Genomic DNA, 21,191 nt, shown 5'->3' with positions numbered 1-21,191 from the left:
GTGTGTGTGTGTGTGTAGTTGTATGAATGAATCTATGACGGTGAAAGATGATTACAAACATCCATGCCCACCGTGGGATTCGAACATGCAGTCCTTTGGCTGGAGAACGGATACCCTAACCACTTGGCCAACAAGGCTGGCAATTAAACTGAGTAACTACTGTAACAAATTTTCCATCGCTGATGGAAAACTTACAGAACAGCCAAACTATTTTTGTTATTTAGGCACAATTTTTTAGTGAATATGGGAATTTAAATATGGAAACAGAAAATATACTTGCAAAAAAAAGTTAAGAAAAACTATGAAAGGGAAGTTTAGAGAAGAATAAACTGAGTTCAGGCAAAAATAGAGGTTGTCAGGATCATATTTTCACTTTAAGACAAAGAGCTGAGAAATAATGGGAATATAACATGGATCTATATTTAAGTTTTGGAGATCTGGAAAACACATATGACAAGGTACCAAGAGAAAAGCTGTTCAAAACACTACAATTATGTGGCATAAGTGGGACATTACACTGAGCAACACATAGTCTCTATTTGTAGCCTCTATTTGAGCTGTAAGTCAACAGCTGAAATTGAAGGAGATGGTTTGAGGTTAAATCAGGTCTGAGACAATGGTGCACATTATCTTCACTGTTATTCATCATCCATATGGATCACAATATGAAAGAAAGTGGCACTAAACCTAATATCAAAATTGGAAACATTAATCTCGGCTTTATGCAGATGTTATACTCATATGTAAATCCAGTACAAGTCTGCTGGATTCCCTGATTAAATGGAATAACTGATGTAATATATTTGGTATGAAAATCAGCATTAAAAAGACAAAGACAATGAAAATAGACAGAAACATTGAAACATCAACTGCATCCTGAATGGAGAACCTATAGAACAAGTAACATCTCAGCTTTTAGCACAATTTTTAGTGAAGATGGCAAATTAAGTATGGAAATAGACAACAGAATTAGCAAAGCTGGTAGTATAGTAGGAAGTCAAGTGAATGAATGGATATGGAACAAGAGAGAAATTAGTCAAAACATGAGGGCTGTTCGATAAGTCTGTGCAAAGTCTAAGAGATGACACCACCAGTACGTATCGAGGTTATTTTTAGTTACTGGCAACTGTTGGAGGATCACACACAAATTTCAGTCACAGAGGTCTATTACTCTGTGTTTGGCATTCATTTGAATCAATCAAGTATCGTGATTTGTAAAAAATGGATGAGAAAGAATTTTGTGTAGTGATTAAACATTACTTTTTGAAAGGCAAAACGGCTCAGGAAACCAAGGCTAGATAATATTAATAATAGGACTCTAGCATTGATGTAGTAAGTTTTTTTTTTCCCACCAGAGGTCAGGCCAATAATTGCTGTAACGGTTGGTCAGTAACTTTAACAAACTATATAGATTGTAGTGCAGCTTGTTTCTCTGTATATATTATATATGCTCCAGAAGATGACCTTGATATAAAGGTTGAATGTGGATTTTGGTTTATATTAAACTAAAGTTTTACTCAAACACGGTAGTTGTCTCCATAATTTTCCAAAATGTATTTTTTCATACTCCTTAGTGCATATATAATGTGTTGCAAATTTTAGTGTTCTCCCTTATGGTTATAACTTATCAGCAAAAGACCATGAATGAAGTTATTCATCCAGTATACCACTGACTTCTCTTTATTTACCTGTCCTGATTTGACTTGTATTTTTATCTTCTAAGGCAGTAGACCAGGTAATCCATCCTAATATTGTACTTTTCACAAAGACAGCCTGATTTATTAATAATTCTCCCTAAGGAGAATCAAAGCAGTATTAACAATAACATCTTAAAGTAACTGCATTTGACCATTAATGAATCATGCTAATAATAATAATAATAAATCGTACTCTAAAGACCAAACATGGAACTTTATCAAGCCAATGTAAGCCTCCAATAATCAGGGTAGTGGTCTCACACTGGATGATGATATTCATCTACCACCTAATGAATCCTACTGCAGACAATCATGTCTGCAGTAGGATTCAAAGCCTTTTTAGAGAGGAATGGCATACTATCAATTCAGCCAACCAGCTCAGCAGATTTAGCCCGCAAACTTAGTATGTTCAAATAAGTTTGAAGTGCTATAATATCAACTACATATTTAATCTTTCAATCTGGCACCAATTGCAAATGGCTGCCCATTTATGATTTTCTTCTAGCTAAGAAAATCATAAACTACTGAAATGCATATAATGGTTAGCTTATCCTACTGTATACAACTGAAAAACTAACCCTACTTAAACAATTAAAAATAAATACTTACTTTAGCACGCCCTTGAAAATTGAAAGTGAGCACATACTCTCCTTTACGGGTTTCACTCTGTCGTACTAAAAACACTCCATGACCTATCGGTCCTTCTCTTAAAACCAACTGTGCTGCATCACTGCGAGACAACATTCCATGAAACCATGGATATTCCCTTAATGTTTGGTATATATCAGGTCCAGTATCTATTTAGAAAATGATCAGTAAAGAAACAGTATAAGAAAACTGGGTTAAGAGAATAAGTGATAAAAATAAATGTGCATGCCTGATTTAAATTATGCAATTTCAATAGCAATTAAGTGAATAATCTGTATATTTTTGGACTATTCCCGGCAAAGGAAGACAAACATGGGTGTCAGAGGATTCATTTCTTTAGTAATTATTATTTAACTTATTTGTTAAGATTTCATGTGTATTGACACAGGATATTCAGCTGTCTGCTGATATTGCAAAGTTGATGAGAATTATATATTAATGACAAGTTACTGCAGGAAGATGTAACTAGATGAATGACCAGGGTTACTGTTTTAATGTTAATAAGCACAAGGTGATGATGTCTCCACTTTGAAGACAAAAGGGTTGTGTACTATGCAGATGAGATTCAGAATATGAGAGTGATGGTCAGAGACCTCAAGCTGCATTGCAAGTGTTGCAAAGATTATTGTTATTATTATTATAGACAACTCCAAGGAGTCGATAGATTCATCGAGGGAGGCCCTAACATCATGTCAAGAACAACTATTCGACATTCACACAGTATCTATCATACCTCGTCTTGAACTCATTCACAATCACGGCACCCACAACAGACTCTAGCAGCTTATTTCACTCATTCACCACTCTCCAAGTAAAAATCCTAGCACTAACACCCTTACTAACCACACTCTTGCCCAGCTTCCATGTATGGCCCCTAGTCCTCCCACCACCAGTCCTATTATCAAAAACATCTTCTGAATTAATCTTATAGAAACCGTTCAGTAATTTGAATGTCTCAATCATATCACCCCTTTTCTGCCTATCAACCAATTTCTACAATCCACAAATCTTCAACCTGTTCTCATAAGGTTCATTCCAGAGACCTACTATCATCTTGGTCACTCGTCTCTGAATCCTCTCCACTTCCTCCCCATCAAGAAGAAGCCCTGGGCACAGTAATCTAGATGGGGGTCTTATCAAGGCTCGATGCAGAGGAACAATAACCTGTTTGTCTCTGCTTGTTAAAGTATTTTTCAGCAACCAAGTGATTTGATGAACTGATTTAGGCACTTTTGTGATGTGCCCCCTAAACTTCAACTCCCTATCCACCAACACTCCCTAATCCCTGGCATATTCAATCTCCTGGAGTACGGTTCCACCAATGTGATATACTGCTGCTAATCTTTTCACCCCAAAATGCATAACCTTACACTTTGCCACATTAAATTGACATCCATTCTCCTTAGCCCAGTCCTCCAAACTATCCAAATCATCCTGCAAAATTTTGACATCCTGTGCACACGCTATTGCTCTACCCAACTTTGCATCATCAGCAAACAAATGAACACCACCTCTCAGATCCTTTCCTATATCATTAATGAACAAATTGAATAGTAGTGATCCAAGAACAGAACCCTGCAGCACACCACTGGTCACAGGCCATCTTTTGGACTCTGCTCCTGAATAAACCACTGTCTGATATCTCTCCATCAACCACCCTCCTATCCATCTCACCAACCCCATATCCATCCCCATATGCTGCAGTTTACTGATTAGAATTCCATGTGGTATCCTGTCAAAGGCCTTTGCAAGTCCAGTAGAATCACTGTAAACCCATTACTCTTATCCAGTTCAGCTGTCACTGTGTTATAAAACGTGAGCAAGTTACTGAGGCATGATCTACCCTTCACAAAACCATGCTGTCTCCCATACAGTATCCCATTTTCATCTATTCAATCCTGTATTTTCCTCTTGACTATTTTCTCCAAGACTTTGACAACGATTCCTGATATGCTGATTGGTCGGTAATTTACAACAGCAGTCTTGGAACCTCCTTAATGCAGTGGACTATTTTCCCCTCTTTGACCCTTGACAATTCTTTGTCAAGTGCACTGACAATTCTTTAGCCGCTTCACGGATGACACGAGCTGGTATACTATCCAATCTCACAGATGTATTGACATTGAGGTTTTGTAATAGACTATTAACCTTCACTTCATTCACCACAATTCCCGTATAAGCTATTGGTACATTCATTCCTGCAATGTCACCACCTGGATGATATACTTTTGCAAAGTGCTTGCTCAATAATTCCACTATATCAACTGATTCGGTTACCAACCTACCATTGGCATTCATTAAAAAATCATTCTGCCATATACATTTATTCTTTTACTTGCAACATATTGAAAAAACTGTTTGGGATTCTCTTTAGCCTGCATGGCTAATGTTCTTTCATAATCCACTTTTGCTTTTCTTACCACACTCGTTACCCTTCTGGCCTGCACTTTATACCGTTCGTGTGCCTACCAGTCACCTTTCTCCTTAAATTCCCTCCACAGTTGTTTCTTTTTCTGCAGTTCAAGCTTAATGGTGTTATTCATCCATTTAAACCCTACTTGATTTATTATTCGGACTCTAGGTATACAGTCAGCCATTGCCTCTTGCAAACACTTCTTAACCACCTCCCATGCACTATCAACATCCGGCACTTGCAGTTTTACATGCCATGGCACTGAACCAATCAAACTCCCAAGCTTGTCATACTTACTAGCCTGATAATTCCACATGTACCCTGTCTTAATTGTAAATTCCACATCTTTAGCCACCTCCCAAGTCAAGATCCTATGATCACTCTCACCAATTAGTAGCAACGTGGTAATATTCGTTACAGCCAAATTCTCAGATGTAATCACTAGGTCAAGCACTCTCTGACCTCTAGTATTTTCCATTACATGCTGTCGCAGATAGTTATCCCTTAATAACCACATAAAATCCAATTCTTTCCTCCCACGTGTCCTCTCCTCCTTCTAATCAATGTTACCATAGTTGAAATCTCCCATAATAATTACCCTCCTTCCACTCATTTCTTCTATTTGCTTATGCATACTATCTCCATCACCTATTCCATCACCTGGTCTATAGCAGCACCGAACTGTATATTTTGTTGTGCTAGTCTCAATCTCATACCAAATAGCCACAAAAGATCACGCAATACTTTGCTATTATAAGGGCATACTCAAGAGCTATGAACCTAGTAACTTGCCAAATAATTTAAATCTTCTTTAAATATTAGCTTCACCACTAACATCTCTTCTGCAAGCATAAAAGCACAGATAGAGAAGTGGTTGTACCATTGTTTCCAGTTTACCTGGTTTCTACTAAAAATAGCCATTTTTTTGGCAAATCTGGAATCTAGCATAACCCTTTCCTATCCCCCAGTCAATACCTTTTATGATTGATATAATTTAACTGATGATGTAGTGAAGAAGCTGGTTGTTGATGCTTCTCCATCATTTTCAAGGATATTGATGTGAGAACAAAGGGATGGCTTTTTGATGGCTGACTTTTACTTTTTACTGCCTTTTCAAGTATAAGCAGATAACTGCATGCTTCTATACCATTGAGTATATTCTAGATGAATGTGACAGCTTATATAGGTGATATGATTTAATTCTGGAATCTACATTTTGAGCATAGAGAGTGATGCCATCTTCATCAGGAAACTTATTACAAACAAGACTGAAGATTTTTCTGATGTCCTTTTGTTGGAAGATCAGAGAAGACACAGAGAGAGCAGGATGGAGTATTGTGGGCAGGAAGTGATTTGTCTTATTCATATAAATGGGAGGAAAAGACTGATGCGAACAGATCTGTCTTATGTTTGGGTAATGATACCATCAGGAAGTGTGAGAGGCAGTAATGTGGAAGAGCAAATGTTATGCCAAACAGACTTCTTAGTGTGGGACCAGAAGGCTTGACAGTTAAGAAGGAGAGAAGCTTATTGCATTCTGTCCTTACATGGCATAAGCTGAGTGAGAAGTTGGAGTTTTTGATTAAGCTGTTGAACACATACTGTATTTTTATCATGAACTGCAGAGGCACAACTTTTAGAGAACCAGAGCTTGGATAGGATTGGAAAATTTTAGTGGCAAATGAAGCCCGTCATTCTGATAAAGATTATTTTGGTTCCAAGCAGGAGAATCAGTTCAGTCAGGAGAGCAAAAAGTAAGATGGTTATGGCAAAGAGGTGTAAACCCTCCTCCCCCAACTTCTATATATTCAAACTTTTGTTAAATCAGTTGTGGAGAGTTAATTAAATATTTATATAAAATTATATTTTTTTTTGTATTGTTGGTTTCAGATTTCTACCCATGATGGTGCACTACTTAAAAACTAGCATGCTGTTTTCCAAAGAATAAAGCTCAAGTATAAAAATTTTTAAATTTACTATAAACACATACACAAGTAGATATATTATGTGATATATTAAAATACTCTTTTTATCTCTCTAAGAACATCTAACATTCATTCATATTCTTTGTCAAACTATAATTAGAATATAATTAATTTCTTACTATCCTACACCTGATGTTTAAATATAGAGGATAACTACACTAGTTTCTGTAAATTAAGGAAGAGAATGAAAAATCAGAATAATTTGTGGGGGGGGACATATGAAAATCAGGTCCATTATATAAAAAAAGGATGCTGAGTCTGGTTATTGTATACAAATGAATGTCAGTGTCAACAAAATAAGCAAATGACCCATGGCATAAAAACAGGTATTTTATAACTATACATAATAAATAACGGAAAAACTCACGTAGAAATATTATTTAATAGTATAATTTTCGCCTGTGTGTCACAGGCATCTTCAGTACAATTAGGCACAAAAATTAAACACTAACTGACAATTCCAAAAAGCGCCACCTAAGTAGCTGGTGTAAGATAACTAAAAAGGTCAATAACTTTCCTAAAAAAAAAATTAAAAAAAAAAAAAAATTAATACAATAAAAAGTTAGGAAAGATTAGCTGATTTGTAAAGTACTATCTCCCATAAAGAGGATAGACGTAAGCCGTCGGATCTGTTTAAGTTAGGAGAATGAAGTAGAGTTTCACATGCTTCTTTATAAAGGCGTTCCATGAGAAACTGACTTTTGTGAAGAACTCTTGTCTTTCTCCAATGAACTCTGTGTCTAGTGAAGATGGCATGTTCTGCAAGTCCAGACTTTTCAGGTTTAAAGTATTCAATATAAGATTGGTGTTCTTCTAGCCGAATGGAGGCAGATCTTCCCGTTTGTCCGAAATAACATAATCCACAAGAGCACGGAATCTGGTAGACACCTGGATGATTAAGATGTGGAAGCTTGTCCTTTGGAGAAGCGAGAAAGGTGGAGATTTTTCTAAACGGTCGAAAGGTAACAAAAATATTCAGTGGTTTTAAAATTTTTGCTATACGTTCACTGATGCCTTGTATATAAGGGATGGTAATGCGCGTTATTTCCTCTGTGTTTGAAGAGGGAGACATATTAAATCTACTCAAAGATGTACTGAAGATGCCTGTGACACACAGGCGAAAATTATACTATTAAATAATATTTCTACATGAGTTTTTCCGTTATTTATTATGTATAGTTATGTCTACTCACGGTTTACCTCTTTTAAAAGGTATTTTATAGTACTTTTCCATTTGGCGCATGGAGTGAGAATAAGACATTTTGTGATAGTAAAATTCTTGTATATGGTGCAAGACATCATTTAAATGATGAATTCAGGTGGCAAGCTATCATATGACTAAAACTGGCCAGTAAAAGTCAGGAGGATGCCAGATGATTGCATGTGAGTTGTTGCATGGTTCACAGACTGTGGAACCTATTCAATGTTGTGAAACAACATTCCAGAGATACAATGAAGGAAGGTTATGGGCTATAACTGCAGTGAGTGACCAATATCTCAGATTATGTGCTCAAAAAGGGAGTGCTACTCTGAATCAGCTACAATCTGACGTTGTGTCAGGTAGAGAAACGTTTGGTATCTGCTTCCACTGTGCACAGAAGGCTTCATGAAGGTGAATTGTATGCTCAATGCAACAGGAAAGAAGATTTGAAATGGCCCAGGCTCCACTTTAACTGGATTCAAGACCAATGATATTCAGTGCTGTTTACAGATGAGTTCAGATTTGTTTTATAAAGTGATACCATGTATGCTCTGATCTGGAGAGAACCAGGGACATGTTATCATCCCTCTAATAGCCATGAAAGGAACACTTTTTATGATTATGATTATTATTATTAATAATCATAATCATAAAAAGGCCTCCAGGGAGTCAGGAACTCATCAAGGGAAGGCATACTATTCATGCCAGCTGTCGTACCTGTTCTTGAATTCATTCACACTACTTGCACACACAACCAAAGACAATCCATTCCAATCACACACTATGAGAGGAAAATCTAGCCCTCACCCCCTTCTTGACAGCATTCATTCTCAACTTCCATGGATGCCCTTGTGTCCTTTCCCTACCCTCCATAAAATGAAAAATTCCATCTACTGAAATTCTGTATAACCCTTTCAGAAGTTTGTAAGTCTCAATTATATCATCCCCTCCTGTTTGATAGTGTCTCCAGCCTACAAATTTTCAATCTGTCTTTATAATCAGTATTCCATAATCCTAATATCATTTTTGACACTCTCCTTTGCACTCTCTCCACTGTATCAGAATCACCACAGAAACCAGGAGACCAGACCTGTATGCAATAGTCCAAGTGAGGTCTTATGAAGGCCTTGTAAAGAGGCAAAATGACTTCCTTATCTTAACATGTCAAGGTTCGTTTCAGTATTACCATTATTCTCTGAGTTGTGTCTACAAGTTTTACTATATGATCATTGAACTTCAACTTCCTATCTGCTAAAACTCCAAGATCCCTAGCCTCATCAGTTTCTTCAAGCACCCATAAAATACGACCAATATAATATGACATTGAATATCTAATCATACCAAAGTGCAGGACTTTACATTTATTAGCATTGAAAAGACAGCCATTTTCACATGCCCATAAGTTCAGCCTATTCAAATTATTCTGCAAGTACTGCATATCAGCAGTACTCCTGATCACCCTACCTATCTTTGTGTCATCAGCAAATGGCTGTGTGTTGCATGTAAAATCCTTCCTGATGTCACTAATATACAGACTGAATAATAATGGATCCAGGACTTATCAAGGATCAGTCCTTGATCACAACTGGTTAGCTTGAATCTTGCAGATTCACATCCCCCATATATGACATTTTGATATCTGTCAGTCAGACATCCTCATATCCAATAGTTTATAATCCAAACCCGTATTCTCTGATTTATCCAACAGTCTACCATGCTGTATTTTGTCAAAAGCCTTAGCAAAATCCAAAAGTATCATTGTGCATCCATTCCTCTTGCCTAACTCAGAGATAACATTATTATAGAATGTGAGAAAGTTGCTAAAATATGACCTTCCTTTAATAAACCCATGCTGTTTGTTGCAAAGTGGAAATTCACTGTCAACCCATTTCTGAATGCAAGTCTTAACCAACTTTTCCAAAATCTTTACCACCTCCTGGGAAAAGTGATTGGTCGATATTTGGATACATTGGTCTTTGCACCACTCTTATGCAATGGATCACCATACATTCTTTCCACTCCTGCAGAATCTTTCTTGTTCTAAGACTCAAATTATATAGCCTAGTCAAGGGAATAGCCAGTTCAGCTGAATACTCTTTTAGCATCTGTGCTGATATTCCATCAGTTCCTATTGCAGAATTTTTATTCAGTTAGTGCAACAGCTCTAGTACTTCTTCCTCATCCACATTAGTTTCCTCATATGGTGAAGAGATAGTGGTGTGTTCAATGTTGCATATACCAGGTTGATAGATATTACAACATGTGACTCTTCTGGGCTGCTGCATATAATTATTATAACTGGCATCATCTTCATGCACACGATATTCCTTTCATGTCATTTTTTCTTACAAATCTCTTGCTTAATTCGATTACGCATCCATTTCACTCCTACTCTATTTATTCTTCGAACTCTAGGGACACATTCTGATATCACATCTTTTCTGATATCGCATCATTTAAGTATTTTTTAAACACTTCCCACGCACTGTTGATATCCTTCCCATCCAATAAATGATATCATAGTACAGACCCCAGCATATCCCTCAGGTGGTCATAATTTCTTGCTTTGTAGTTCAGCATGTAACTTATTCTGAACAGAACATTCATAAACTTAGCCACTTCCCAAGTGAGTACCACATGATCACTGTCACCAACTAGAGGCAGAATAGTTATGTCTTTAACTGAAACTTCCTCTGACCCTATAATCAGATCCAACACTCTTTGACCATGAGTTCCTTCTGTCACATGCCATTGAGGAAATTGTCGCACAACAATTCAATAAATTCCTCTTCATTCTTCTCATGCAATTCTACTGTTAGCCAATCAATATTTGGATAATTAAAGTCTCCTGTTACGATTACTCTTTTCGTACTCATTTCTTCTATTTGGTGATGCATTTCTTCATCACTAGCAACAGATCCTTCAGGTGGTCTGTAGCAATACCCCACTATGTATTAAATCTCCACCACACACCAGATGGCTTAAAACTTACTCCCACATGAAAAACTGTTACTAGTATTGCAATCATAGGTCTCAACTCAAACTAGATTCAAGTCATCTATCATTAGCAGCACTCCCCCTCCTCTCTTGTCTATCTTTCCTAAAAATATTGTACCCCTTTGCACTTGATACCAGTTAGTACATCTGCTTCTGATAGCTAGGTCTCATTAATGCCTACAGAATGAGGTCCCGATATATTAACCAAGGCAACAAACTCTACTCCTGGCATTCATGTACAGACATAATATATCTTTTGTATACACTTGTCTGTGGTCTGCAACACAGTTGGACAACTTGGAAAGCTGTATCATGGAGCAACAAATCACACTACACCCTCTGCCAAACAAATGGACAGGTGTGGGTATAGTAGATTCCCAGTGAATGTCTCTTATCAAAGTGCATAACCCCAACTATTTGTCATGGTATGGTCCTCTTTTCCTTGTTTGGCCTCGAACCTCTGTTTGTGGTGCCACAAACACTGAACTCTGAGAAGTATCTGAACATTCTGGTTAATGCAATGCATCCTACTTTGTGGCATTTCTAAAGCTGACCATTGTCTCTTTTAGCAAGACAATACACCATGTTATAAGGTTGCTGCTGTAACTGCATAGTTTGTGGACATGAATGTCACCACACTTGACTGGCCTCCACAGAGCCCTGATCTTAATCCTACTGAACATCTGTGGGATGAACTGAAACATTGGGTGAGGTCGACCCATCTCCACAATAGTCCAGGACCAAATTACATACCCACAGGAAGAAAAGAAATTCTCATTGATCATCATCATACACTTGTGGAAAGTATGCCACTGTAGGATTACTGCAGTAATCATAGCAAAAAAAAAAAAAAAGTCCTACATCTTGTTAAGGTGGGTGACATGGCTGTTTGTTCCTCACACTATGGTGTCTGCTGACTTCTTTCCAAGCTCTTCTCTTGCCAACTCTGATCATAACTTTATTAGTGGTTCTTTTCTTCTATAGATCATCCTTCTCCTAGCCAATCTCTCAGCCTTATATATTATGGGGCAGTGCCAAATGAGATAACAAACTCATTTTTATGCTTCTTTTCCATTGTCTGACTGTTTCAGAATCTCTTAATCCAAGCACTTGTTCTGATTAAACAAATAATATTAATGCTGGAATGAGCACCTTTATTCTACTCTGTACTCAAAACTCCTATCCACACCTGAGTTCTCCACCAAATGTACCAAAATGAAAGAAAACAAATTTTGCATACAATCAATGGCTCAAGTTAAAAATTTCAGCTTACACTACAGTAACAACAGTAAAAAATCATCAACAAGTCTACAAGCAGACTAGTGAGGAAAAGGTACTAAGTCTTGTGGTTTCTTTTCAAAGTTGTTTGGCAAAACTTCTGCTATACTATGTTTCCACTTTTCTCTCATCTCGATGGAGCAATGGTAACATCTCCTAAAGAAAAGCCACCTCACTGAACATTGATATTTTCCTCCAGCTCTTGTTTTGATGACCAAGGCAAATCTTCTTCCACTATTCCACAAACTATTCCCACTATCTCACAACATACCTCTTCTGCCTCTTTCTCCAGAAGGACATCAGATAAATACTCAAATAGTCTTGATACTAATAAGTTTCCTGGTCTGAACAATATTAGGTATGAATGACTTGACAGAGGACAAAGAGCACTCAGAATGGATATCAGGAGGCTGCTTAGATGGATAAAAGAGAACAGCGTGACAGGAAGGGTAAGAGTGTTGCCTAGGTATGACTGCGGTGAGATGAGGCAGAGAGCAAGGATTATGAATGGTACATTGGCTGAAATGCGTGAGAAGGGGAGGGGAGTACAATTTGTTAATGTGTGGAATGAGCTTGAAGGACGAAGCAAACTGTATGGAAGCGATGGAGTGCATTTGAGTGGTTATGGTAGAGTCATTTCGAGAGACTGTTGCTGAAAGGTAGAGAATGAATCAGATCAAGTGGAAAGTGATGTGGAAGAGCAGGAGATTACGACAGGAGAGATTGAAGAGGTGGTTATGAACTAGGTAGTAAGTGCCATGAGTATGGAAAACGAGAGAATGGCTGTGCAAGATGAACAGGGAAATGGGGAGGCTAAGGGTGGACTGGGGTACACAGCGTAAGAAAGATGGATGCCCCAAGAGGATGTGAGAGCATGTGTAGACAGGAAAGGAATGGGATGACCTGGGATGACCACTAATAACACACATTGAATGATTGTTATCAGTGAAACTAGCTATAGATCCAGAAATGAGCTGTTGTGTTTATATACAAATGCTAGAAGTGTAAGAAACAAGGTAGATAAAATAGTTGCACTGATTGAGTCTGTTCACCCAAAAATTGTTGAAATAAGTGAGACATGGTTAGATGAGGACTACATCCTGACAAGAATAGAGATGGAAGGATATGGTGTGTTTCGTGAGGATACAAGGGGTAAATAGGGGGGGGGGGTGTTATTGATGATAGAGAGAGTTATGTCCATACAAAGCAGAGATACAAGAGGGAAATAGTGCCAGAGGCTTTGAGGCAGTATGGTGTGGGACAAAGGTGAATTTCTGGAATGAAATACTTGGTTGGATGTTGTTATAGACCAGGAAATGTGGATGTAGTGGCTATGAAATGTGTAATCAAATTAGCCAAGCAAATAAGAAAAGGCAATATTAATTATGGCAATACAGACTGGAATGATGAGATAGCAACTGGAAGTAAAGAAAACGAGTTTCTTGAATTTTTGAGGGATAACTACCCCAGACAGTATATAACAGAGAGCACATGAGGATTGAGGGTTTTGGATTTGGTCATCTCAGCAGAGGATGTAATTATAAATGAGGTGTCAAATCATCCACCAATTGGTGAGCGTGACCATGAGGTGATTACCTGGGTGGTTGCCAGCAGTGCGAGGACCTCTGTCAGAAAAGGGTAGATGTGGAACTACAAGGGGGTTGATTATGAAGAGCTCAGGAGACATCTTGCTGTGTAGTGTGGAATGAGGAGTTAGCTGGAAAAGAGATCAATGCAGCTTGTGGGATTTTCAAAAACTATCTAGTAGATGCAATGTCTAAGTGTATTCCAAGAGTGAGAAGGTTAAATAAGGTAGGTGTGAGATGGATGAATAAAGAGATTAAGCATGTGATACAGAGAAAGAGGGCATTGTGGAGGTAGCATAAGAGAAGTGAAAATAACCAATTTCATGAGGTCTACATAGACCAGGCAAGGCAGGTGACTTGGTTGGTGAGGGTAGCTAAAGAGAGGTATGAACTTGGTGGTGAGGGTAGCTAAAGAGAGGTTAGCAAATGAAGCTAAAAAGAATCCTAAGGAGTTCTTTTGATATGTAGCCAGCAAACGAAAGAATGATTATAGGAGGATGACAGTGATAGGAGAAAATTATATAAAGACAGCTGTTGCAGAATGTGTGGTGGAGATACTTAATGAGCAATTCATAAACGCCTTTCAATCATGTGAATGTAACTTCGTGAAAAGATTAAGAGCAGTTGATGATGGGGAAGAGAGACTGACTGTATGTGAGCAAGATGTGTATGGGGAGTTAAGCAAACTAGATGTTTGCTCAACAAAGGCTGTAGTACTTGATAACATATCACCACGTATTCTGAAGGCACATGCAAGGGAGTTGACGCCGGCCTTGACATATTTTATTAATACAAGTCTTGCACTCGGCCAAATTCCTAAGGAGTCGAAGGAGGGCAAGACTGTGCCACTTCATAAAGGAGGTGATAGAACTCAAGCATCAAACTATAGGCCTATCTGTATGTCAGGTGTTGTAGTTAAGTTATTGGAAAAGCTTGTGAGAACTAGGATCCAGAAGTACAAGTAGGTTGGCAACAATGGTATTATCTTTGATTGACAGCATGGATTTGCTAAAAGGAGGTCATGTTTTAGTAATCTATTTACTTATTACAATAAGGTGACTGCTTCCATGGACACAGGAGAACGATACACATTAATATACTCAGATTTTGCAAAGGCTTTTGATAGATTACCGCATGATAAGTTGATAGTCAAACTGGAGTGGATGGGGTTGGATATTAGATTGGTGTGTTGGATTGGAGACTGTCTATCTGATAGGTATCAACAAGTTGTGTATGGAGGAGCAATATCCAGGAAAAGGAAAGTCACTAGTGAAGTGCCTCAGGGGTCTGTTTTAGGGCCATTACTATTTAACTTGTATATCAATGATATTGGTGAAGATTTGGATGGAGACATTCAGTTGTTTGCAGATGATGCAAAGTTGGGATGAACCATAAAGAGTAGAGAAGATGGTGTGCCCTTACAAGAAAACTTGAATGAATTGAGTGATTGGGCACAGGAATGGGAATGTGAGTTCAATGTTGCAAAATGTAAGGTTTTAAAATTTGGAAAACAAAAATGGTATGCAGAATTTATGCTTGGTGAGGATATATTGCCGGAGGTGGATGAAATAAGAGATCTGGGGGTGATAGTGGGTAAGGATCTGAAATTTAGGGGACACATTGCCAAAATTGTGAAGACAACACAGAGGCTTCTAGGAATGATGAGGAGGACACTCTTGTTCCATTGTATAAGGGCACTATGAGAGGGCGCTAGTGAGCGAAGCACTGTGGACGTACCTAAGAAGAGTTCCTGATTCAGATAAGGTATTCTAGGAATAATTAATTATATATGCATAATTGTTTGAGTAAGAGCGGCTGTAAAGGTTGTGCGCTACCGGTATTATTAGTGTGGGGGATTTTTCTTGCCTAAACTTAATTACGAAATCATTATTATTAGATCTAGTAACCTGCAGGGAAAAAAAAAAATGGAGGCGGCATTGTCATTCCATGATTTTAATTTAGATTTCAGTCTTTTCGTTAAGTATGTGGTCTGTTATATGTATTCCTTCGATTACATAAATGATTTGTGGATGTTTAGCGCGGATGGAAGAAGGGTGTGTGCGAAGTGTGACCTGAATGAGGAACTGATGAATGCAAATATGAAATTGATGACAGAAAGTGTTAGTAACGATTGTGTCGCGAGTGCACGTTTGAAAGAGAAGGATGGTGGGAAAGAGAGGCGAAAAAATGTTAAAAAATCACGAGAAAAAGAGCGATTTGAAAACTGTAATGGATGTTAAAAGGGACGAAAGTGAGGCGAGAGTGGGGGAAAGAAATGAAATTGAGAGAATGAATGAAAGTAGAAATGGCATGACGAAGAAATCGCAAGTGAAAAAATCGAAAGAATGAATGATGGCGAAAGCTGGACGCATGTTGGACTGAAAGTACTGAAACAAAGAAAGATGAATGAGAGTAAAAGTGAGAAGAATGATAGTGAAAGTCGGACGTATGTTGGACCGAAAGTACGGAAACAAAGAAGGATGAATGAGAGGGAAAGTGAGAAGAGGGGGTCGAGAGTTAGAAACTTAGAAAGATTTAATGATAGAGAGAATGTGTCACGAGATTTGGAAAGTGAATTGGATTGGATGAGGCAAGAAATGAAATGGATGCAGAATGAAATTAAGAGAATTCAGGTCAAAACTATTAAAATAAATCATGATGGCATGAAAGAGTTAACGAAAAATGAGCGAGTGGCGTTGTATGGCGACTCCATTATTAAAGGTGTGCTAGAGGATAAAATGCACAAGGTATGTTTTCCAGGCGGTAAAATGAGTAGAGTGATTGAGGCATTGGAATGAGGCAGGAGCGATTTGAGAGAGAAAAAAGAGCATGTTAGAATGAATGTCAGGAGGCTGCTTGGAAAGATAAAAGAGAATAGTGTGACAGGAAGGGTAGTCAGTGTGTTGCCTAGGTATGATTGTGGTGAAATGAGGCGGAGGGCAAGGATTATGAATGATATTCTGGCTGAAATGTGCGAGGAGATGGGAGTACAGTTTGTTAATGTGTGGAATGAGTTTGAAGGACGAAGTGAACTGTATGGGAGCGATGGACTGCATTTGAGTGGTTATGGTGTGAGTCGCTTGGAGAGACTGCTGATGGAAGGTAGAGAAGTGAATAGAGAGAATGAATCAGATCAAGAGGGGTAATACAGGAGAGATTGAAGAAGTGGAAATGAATGGGGAAGTGAGTGGTATGAGTATAGAAAATGAGAGCATGGATGTGCAAGAGGAGCAGGGAAACGGGGAGGCTCAGAGTGGACAGGGGTACACAGTGTGAGAAAGGTGGATGCTCCAAGAGGAGTTGAGAGCATGTGTAGGCAGGAAAGAAATGGGATGACCAGGTATCAAGAGAAAACAGATGAAATTGAAAAGGGTTCTAAAATGAAGAAATAGAAAGGGAAATGGTCCCAGTCCAGCATGGAGAGATCACATTGAGTGAGTGCTATCAGTAGAACTAGCTGTAGATCCAGAAATGAGCTGTCGTGTTTGTATACAAATGCTAGAACCATAAGAAACAAGGTGGATGAAATGGTTGCACTAATTGTGTCTGTTGACCCAAAGATTGTCAAAATAAGTGAGACATGGTTAGATGAGGACGACATTCTGACAGGAATAGAGATGGAGGAGTATGATATGTTTCGTGAGGATAGAAGGGGTAAAAAGGGAGGGGAGTGCTATTGATGATAGAGAAAGAGTTATGTCCATACAAGGTAGAGATGCAAGAGTGAAATAGGGCCAGTGGTTTTGAGGAAGTATGGTGTGAGATAGAGCTAAATAGAATCAAATACTTGGCGGGATGTTGTTATAGACCTGGTAATGTGGATGGTAGTGATAGTGAAATGTATAATCAAATAAGCCAAGCAAATAAGGAAAGGGTGATCATTATGGGTGATTTTAATTATGGCAATATAGACTGGAATGAAGAGATAGCAACTGGAAGTAAAGAAAATGAGTTTCTTGAGTTTTTGAGGGATAACTACCTCAGACAGTATGTAACAGAGGGCACACGAGGATTAAGCATCTTGGATTTGGTCATCTCATCAGAGGATGTAATTATAAATGAGGTGTCAAATCATCCACCAATTGGTGAAAGTGACCATGAGGTGATTACTTGGGTGGTTGCCAGCAGTGCAAGGACCCCTGTAAAAAGAGGGTATATGTGGAACTACAAGGGGGATGATTATGAAGAGCTCAGGAGACAGCTTGCGGGTGTAGCATGGAATGAGGAGTTAGCTGGAAAAGAGATCAATGCAGCTTGGGGAATTTTCAAAAACTATTTAGTAGATGCAATGTCTAAATGTATTCCAAGGGTGAGAAGGTTATATAAGGTAGGTGGGAGATGGATGAATAAAGAGATTAAGCATGCAATACAGAGAAAAAGGGCATTGTGGAGGAAGCATAAGAGAAGTGGAAGTAACCAATTTTATGAGGTCTGCAAAGACCAGGCAAGGAGGGTGACTTGGTTGGTGAGGGTAGCTAAAGAGAGGTATGAGCAGCAGTTAGCTAATGAAGCCAAAAAGAATCTTAGGGAGTTCTTTCGATATGTAGCCAGCAAAAGAAAAAATGATTATGGAAGGATGACATTGATTGGTGGAAATGGTATAAAGAAAGCTGTTGCAGAATGTGTGCTGTACATACTTAATGAGCAGTCCATAAAGATCTTTTAATCTTGTGAATGTGATTTCATGGTGAGATTGAGAGCAGTTGATGATGGGGATGAGAGACTGACTGTAAGTGAGCAAGAGGTGTTTGAGGAGTTGAGTAAACTAGATGTAAATAAGGCTGTGGGACTTGATAATATATCACCACAAATTCTGAAGGAATGTGCCAGACAGTGGACACTTGCCTTGACATATTTTTTTAATACGAGTCTTGCACTTGTTCAAGTTCCTAAAGAGTGGAAGGAGGGCAAGATTGTGCCACTTCATAAAGGAGGTGATCAAACTCAAGCATCAAACTATAGGCCTATCTCTGTGTCAGGTGTTGTGGTTAAGTTGTTGGAGAAGCTTGTGAGAACTAGGATCCAGAGTTGGGTTGACAACAATGGTATAATCTTTGATGGACAGCATGGATTTGCTAAATGGAGGTCATGTTTTAGTAATCTACTTACTTATTACAATAAAGTGACTGCTTCCTTGGACGGAGGAGAAGGATACACAGTAATATACTTGGATTTCGCAAAGGCTTTGGATAAAGTACCTCATTATAAGTTGACAGTCAAACTAGAGCAGATGGGGTTGGATATTAGATTAGTGCATTGAATTGGAGATTGGCTATCTGATAGGTATCAACAAGTTGTGTATGGAGGTGCAATATCCAGGAAGAGGAACGTCACTAGTGGAGTGCCTCAGGGGTCTGTTTTAGGGGCATTACTATTTAACTTGTATATTAATGATATTGGCGAAGATTTGGATGGAGATATTCAGTTGTTTGCAGATGATGCAAAGTTGGGACGAACCATAAAGAGTAGTGAAGATGTTGTGGCCTTGCAAGAAGACTTGAATAAATTGAGTGATTGGGCAAGCAAATGGGGATGTGAGTTCAATGTTGCAAAATGTAAGCTTATAAAATTTGGAAAACAAAGATGGGATGCAGAATTTATGCTTGGTGAGAATATATTGTTGCAGGATATATCGAGAATATATTGTTGTAGAGGAAAGAAAAGATCTGGGTGTGATAGTGGATAAGGATCTAATATTTAGGGGATACATGGCCAAAATTGTGAAGACAACACAAAGACTTCTGGGAATGATGCGGAGAACACCGACGTGTAGAAGTAGGGAGATTCTTGTTCTATTGAACAAGAATCTCCCTATTGTGATACCTATTGTGCCCAGATTTGGTCACCGGGTTTTCAGAAGGATGTAAAGATGTTGGAAAGGGTTCAAAGGCGACTGAATAAGGTAGTTTCTGACCTCTGGAATGTTGAGTATGAGGAAAGATTGAGAAGATGTAATTTGCAGAGTCTGGTGATGAGAAGGAAGAGGGGAGATATGATAGAGACCTACAAGTTGGTAAGGAGTTGTTATAAGATCAATAGCAGAGAAGTTCCACAGAGAATACTGGGAGATCAGAGAAGAACCAGAGGTCATCCTTGGAAACTGTATAAAGAGGGTGTGAGTAGGGGAGTGAGAGGCAGGTTTTTTTCGTGTAGAGTTATGAATGATTGGAATGCCTTGCCTAAGAGTGTGGTGTCTACAAGGAGTTTGAGTGTGTTTAAGACACAGTATGATGAGATGTGTGTGTGATAAAAGGACCTCCAAGATGAGTCTTTGCCTCCATGAGGTCTTGGGAAATAATAATAATAAGGCTTTGATTAGGCCACACATGGGCTAATGTGCCCAGATTTGGTCACCTGGTTTTCAGAAGGATAAAAAGATGTTGGAGAGGGTCCAGAGGCGACTGACTAAGGTAGTTTCTAACCTCTGGAATGTCAAGTATGAGGAAAGATTGAGAAGATGCAACTTGCAGAGTCTGGTGGACAGGAGGAGGGGAGATATGATAGAGACCTACAAGTTATTAAAGTTTTGTTATAGGATCAATGCTGGAGAGATTCTACAGAAAATGGTTGGAGATCAGAAGAGAACCAGGGGTCATTCCTGGAAGCTGGAATGACCTCTGGAGGGTGTGAGTATTGGAGTGAGAAGCAGGTTTTTTTCATGCAGAGTTGTGAATGATTGGAATGCCTTGCCTGAGAGTGTGGTGTCTGCAGAGAATTTGAGTGTGTTTAAAGCAGAGTGATGCGCTACGTGTTTGATAAAAGGACCTCCTAGATGCATCTTTAACTCCATGGGATCTTGGGTAATAATAATAATATATCCCCCCAGTTGTGCTAAAAACTTATGCTCTAGAATTGAAATTGCCACCTATCCTATATTACCTCTATCAGCTGCAATACTCATCTGACACCCAATGACATGGAAACAAGCTTTGGAATGGGGAGATAAATCAGCCATCAAATAATAGTTCCAAGGGGGAATTATTTCCTTTTAGGAACAGAATGGATACAGGCCCTCCACTAAATACTGCCAAAGTGAGGAGAAGGTCATCAACAACCAGCTTCTTCACTACCTTGAAGAAATTATTTAATTTGTGATCATCAGTATGGATTACACCATTCTCATTCTACAGCAGCCTTTACTAACCTTACTCAACTCTGGACACAAGCTAGGGAAAGATTTGAGGAAGCTCATATAAATGTTCTTGATATTTCAAGAACAGTGGATAAGACAATATCAGGGCTCTGGAATGTTGGCTATGGAGAGAGCGGTTGAAGGAATGTGGGTTGTAGAGTTTGGTGGATAGGAGGAAAAGAGGTGACATTATAGTGATGTTTAAGTTAGTAAGAAGATTTTCTCTAATTAATCCAGAGGAGAGTACAAGAGTG

General features: G+C 38.6%; 1 protein-coding gene across 1 annotated transcript in view; it reads right to left on the bottom strand.

Moving 5' to 3' along the window:
• LOC150095799 (SH2B adapter protein 2-like) overlaps positions 1 to 21,191 on the bottom strand; it is a 187,299-nt gene that overhangs the window by 33,007 nt on the left and 133,101 nt on the right. Inside the window, 1 exon segment of the mRNA XM_090409973.1 lies at positions 2,307 to 2,494. Coding sequence (XP_090266099.1) covers positions 2,307 to 2,494 — 188 coding nt within the window.

This window comes from Typopeltis vanoorti, chromosome 20 (genome assembly GCF_054136105.1).
Source record: "Typopeltis vanoorti isolate ZY-2024b chromosome 20, IOZ_Tvanoo_1.0, whole genome shotgun sequence".
NCBI classification, from domain to species: domain Eukaryota; kingdom Metazoa; phylum Arthropoda; class Arachnida; order Uropygi; family Thelyphonidae; genus Typopeltis; species Typopeltis vanoorti.
This window is presented reverse-complemented; position numbering and strand designations above follow the sequence as displayed.